General features: G+C 56.6%; 1 protein-coding gene across 2 annotated transcripts in view; it reads right to left on the reverse strand.

Moving 5' to 3' along the window:
• Positions 1-1160: 1160 nt before the first annotated feature.
• Positions 1161-4904, reverse strand: part of ZNF70 (zinc finger protein 70) — a 5045-nt gene continuing 1301 nt past the window's right edge. Inside the window, exon 2 of one of the 2 annotated variants that reach the window (XM_010841632.1) lies at positions 1161-4893. In XM_010841632.1, coding sequence (XP_010839934.1) covers positions 4613-4893 — 281 coding nt within the window. In that variant the 3' untranslated portion in view covers positions 1161-4612. The other variant, XM_010841634.1, reaches the window with a different exon arrangement.

The raw sequence follows: 4904 nt of genomic DNA on the forward strand, positions 1-4904 counted from the left end.
TGGCCTTGGGTGGGGGGGTAGCAAACGTGGGTGAGTCTCCAGCGCTCAGCCCCACTGGAGTCCTGGAGGCTGTGTGAGTGTGTGGCCTGTGGTGTCGGAGACACCCTGCTCAGCACCCCCAGACCACCTTCTGATTTGGTTTCCTGGTTATCAGACACTGAAGAGGGGGTCCCCCAAAAGAAAGGGGCTGCCTTTCCCCACCCCTTACCCCCCCGAAGGTGGTGCATGTCCATGGCACACACATCCAGATACCTGTGATCCCAGCGAACCTCCGCGTGGCCCCAGGAGCCGCGCAAGAGGCCATTTGGTTTCCACCTGGGCTGAGGTGACTGAACCCCCTTGTCACCTCTGAGAAGTCCCGGCAGCTGTAGTGGGGGCTCCTGCCTCCCACTGAACTGTCCCCCCGACCCCGCAGCGGCCAGCTGAGCTGATCCGAGACCACTGCACCCGCGGTAAGCTCCTGCCCTCGGGTCCCTCCTGCCACGGGAGTGGCCAGGGCGACCCCCTTCTTGAGGCTCTGCAGCTGTGATGGTGGCCGGCCCCCACCACAGGAGGGCGAGGGGAGAGAGGGGGCGGGTGAGGGGACCATCCTGGGACAGACAGGACGTGGGAGAGGGTCCCCGTCTCCCACGACTGTGTGGGCTCCCTTATGCAGACGGCCTGATCTGTGAGGTCTAGTTCTTTGCTGCATCTCGTGGTATTTGCTGAAACTTTTCTAAAATGTAATCAAGCACCACGTAGCATTCTAGCTTATGTTGAACGGCCTTTGGGAGTTGGGGTAGAAAATCAAAGGAATATTTCAAAACGCTGACAGTGTGAGAAACACCTGTGCCCTCAGTCTGCCAGGCAGGTGTGCATCCTTTAGTCCTCCAAGCCCCACGGGGCTGGGCAGTGCCATCACACCCTCCGTGTCACAGCCGAGGTCGCTGAAGCACCAGCCTGTGACGTCAGGAGTGGACTCAGGACAGAGCCTGGCACTGACCAGACCAGGAGGGGCAGGTGTGCCCGATGGTGGGTCTCTCGTCGGCCTAGACAGGGCGCTCCACACTCGGACAATAACTCACAGAGATGGGGCGGGGATGAGCATGACCTTTGGGGGTTAACCGACCCAATACATACTAAGCTGGAAATAAATCATGCCTCACTCTAAACAGCAATGTTACTCATAGGAGAACTTCTTATGTAAGAAGAATTACAGAAAGAATCAGAAAGCAAAATCCAATAATTTGCTGTTTATAAGTTACAGATATATAGCAAAAATATATACACAAATTTAAAAAATAAAATGCCGAGCTAAATAAACTCTCATGCAAATGCAAATTAAAAAAAAAAAAGCAAGGGGTTTCCATTATGATGTTTGGAAAAGAGAAGTTGAAGCTAGAAGCATTAAAAGAGGCAAAGAGGGCATGCAAAGGCACAGGTTCTCAGTTCATCTCTGTTAAATAGACATCTGCTCCAAATACGGTAATCACTTGGTCACGTATACCCCGTCTATCGAGATAACGGCATGACTAACAAAGCGTAAACGGCACTCATAAAACAGAATAGAAACCAAGGCAAAACAGAAACACGTCAGGGAAAAACACACAAAATCAGACCGTGGTGTGACCAGGTAAACGAGCGCTCCTAACTACCGTGGGGCCACAGGCCCTTCGAGGGCCACAGGCTTCCTCCCGGAGCAGCCCATCCGTGCACACACCCACACGGCTTTGCTGGGCGCCTGGGCCCACGACCCCGGACCCCGGCATGCTCACCGGCTGCCAGGCGTCCTCACACCTCGAAGGGAAGACAAGTTAGAGCAAGTGCGGACTGGAGCAAAATAACATAAAGACTGAGGTAACAAACCGAACTGACAGAGTGAAAACACGTTTCTTGAGAGTACACAAATGCTGTATAAAAACTGATAATATATTCAGGCTCAGAGAATGTCTATGGACACTTAAAAATCCTGACACCAGCACATAATAAGTAACAGCAATGACTGAAGCAGTCATCACTGGGGTTAGGATTAGGGTTAATTTAAAAATACTAATTTTTAATTAGTATTAAAAAATACTAATTAAAATAATAATAATGGGGTCAAAGGGAAATTCCTAAGAGCAAAAAAAAAAACAGACGTCAACAGTATAGAGCAGAAAAAGCTGTAACTACAAGAAAACAAACACAGACCAAAGTAGCCACGTTTACTAGAAATGTTAAAAATTATTAATTACCTAAATAATTAATCTTAGAAATGTAAAGTGTTAATATTAAGCAACAAAAAAGATAAAGAAAAGAGCAGAATACATGTACTTTGACAAAACAATTCGATTAGTAAACAGAACCAAGAACTGGAGCTTTACGACAGTCAACAACGTCTGCTAAAAGAAGGGAAAACTAAGACAATAAAACAAAATCCAACAACGAAACTCGAGAACAATTCAAATGCTACCAGGACGGCCTCTTACAACGTCGCTGTCTGGGAGCCTAAGTCAAAGGACTTAGAACACATAAGAAAACAAGGAAAGAGCGTGAGCTGAAGACTAGGTTCCGCTCACACTTCTGAAAAAAAGCACTTGCCTGGTCTGACCACGGTTTTGTGTGAGTCTGTCAACCCTTCAGGAGAGGAGTCTTACCTGCCGTGTTACATAAATCATCAGAAAAGAAAGGGATGGGGGTGGGGGGAGAAGGTCCGTGTTTAGAAGCTTGAGGCGAGCGTGAAGTAGCTGGGAGGCGCGGGGCTCGGCAGGCTTGCTGGGCTTGGGGGGCGACCCAGGTTGGCTGAAACCAGCGATTTACGAGCAGGAGACTCCGGAAGGGTGGTTTTAAGGAGAGTGGTGACGTGTGCAAAGTGATGCTTGGAAAAAAATAAAACAATTTGGCTGGGAGCACAGCGCGCGGAGGAGACGGCAAAGGTTGGAAGTGGATGACTGCCCTGCCCAGTAAAGACAGTCCTGGCCAAGGCTGAGGGGGTCCCGGGGGTGGGGCAAGGAGGTAGATCTTAGGGGGCCCTGTCCCCCTGCACCGAGCGGGGGTGTCAGCATTCTCTCAATTCTCACGAGTGATGGGCGATCCTCCAGGCGGGCTGCCACTCAGATGGGCGCACACAGGGGCTGGTTTAGTACCCCCACGGACAGCAGAGGGGCTGCACAGAGCTGGTCTCCCCAGACCAGCAGACCTGTCCTTTCAACGTCCCCAGCTGCCAAGCCTGCTGATGGAGGAACAGCTCTGGCCTTCCCATTTTTATTCAGGACCATCCTAGCTGCCGAGCCAAGCCCCATCTGCTGAAATAACCAGCATGACCCTGACGGGCTCGTAGGACTGCGGCCGCAGACATGTAAAACTTCAAAATCAGTTCAGCCCACGTCCTCCCCGAGCAGTGCTAAGGGGCCCTGCGAGGGACAGTACCAGAGACCACCGCCAACTCCCAGAGGCCAGGGACAGACGCTTCTGGGGCAGCCAGATGCGGCCCTGCCCGAGCCCATTCCTGGGCCAGGGGCAGGGGACTTAACTGGGATGGCCACCTTCAAGCCTTGCTGGGTCACAGCGGGCAGGTCTGCACCTAGGCGATGCCAGGGGGCTGCCTGGGAGCTGGCCCCCCGCCTGCTACTGGTGGGAGGAGGAGGAGCTCTGGAAACATGGCACCCTCAGAGCCCCGCCCTGAGGATGCCCAGCTGAACTGGCCCGGGGAACCGGAAAGGGTCGCTGTAGCCCCAGGCACCACACCCAGGGCACAAGCTGGAGGGGGAGGGGCCCTGCCATCTTGGGAACCAGACGGGCCTGTGTCTCCCCTGCCAGGGGGGCCGCAGCAGGAGGTGGGGTGTCACCCTGGGTCTCCGTCCTCAGTTGCCAGTTGCCAAAGCTCGTGAGTGCCCAGTCCCAGTCTGAATGGGAGCCCTGAACACACACACACCCCCCCCAGGGGAATGTGGCATTCCCAACGTCCCCACCTCCTGGAGAGGGAAACGGAGCCTTGGGGCTTCCTCCAGGACACCAAGGCAGGAGGGGCCAGAGCTGGACCCTGAACCCAGCCCTTCAGACCGGAACCCCTTCATCCCTGGACAGGGCGCAGGCTGCCCAGCCACAGAACGGAGGCCCCGCAGGCGCCCCAGCCTGGACCCCGGGTCTGGCGGAGGGCTACTCCTCGCGGCAGGGTCCTGTGCCTGGCTGAGCCGGGCAGCGCCTCCACCTCCGCTGGAGGGCCTACAGCCAGGCCCGCCCTCAGCCAACCCAGGCCGAGGGCTGAGAGGCGCGGGGCCCTCGCCCGCCACCCCAAGCCCAGGAGGAGCCCTCCTGCACCCGCTCCGCCCCCCCGCCGAGCGACCCTGCAGTGGCCAAGGTGACCCTCGACTGTGGACTCATCTTCCCCGGGCTGTACGGGCTGCGAGTCCGCTTCACTTCTGCAAGTGTCTGAGGTTAGAGCTCGCCGGACGTCTCCCGGGGGCTTAACCCCACTTCGTCCCTCTGACGTGTATTCGTCTGCACTTTAGAAAAAGCGAATGGAGGGCAAAACCAACCCCCCGGGGTCACAGCAGAGAAGAGCCGGCCGGGATTCCGCCGTCCGGCTGGCCCCCCAGGTCCACCCGCTGGGCCGGGGGCGCCAGGGCCGGCGTGCCCTCGCCCCGGGCGGACCCTAGAGCTTGTCCGCCGCGTGGACCTTCTGGTGGCGGAGGAGGTGCGAGCTGCCCCGGAAGGCCTTGCCGCAGCGGTTGCACTCGTAGGGCCGCTCGCGCGTGTGCGTCTTGTAGTGCTCGATGAGCGCCGAGCGGTGGCGGAAGGCCTTGCCGCACTCGTTGCACACGTAGGGCTTGCGGCCCGTGTGCGTGCGCTGGTGCTGGATGAGCGCCGAGCTGTGGCGGAAGGCCTTGCCGCACTGGCCGCACTCGTAAGGCCTCTCGCCCGTGTGGGTGCGCTGGTGTTGGGCG

Source organism: Bison bison, unplaced genomic scaffold (genome assembly GCF_000754665.1).
Source record: "Bison bison bison isolate TAMUID 2011002044 unplaced genomic scaffold, Bison_UMD1.0 scf7180017847068, whole genome shotgun sequence".
Taxonomy (NCBI): Eukaryota; Metazoa; Chordata; class Mammalia; order Artiodactyla; family Bovidae; genus Bison; species Bison bison.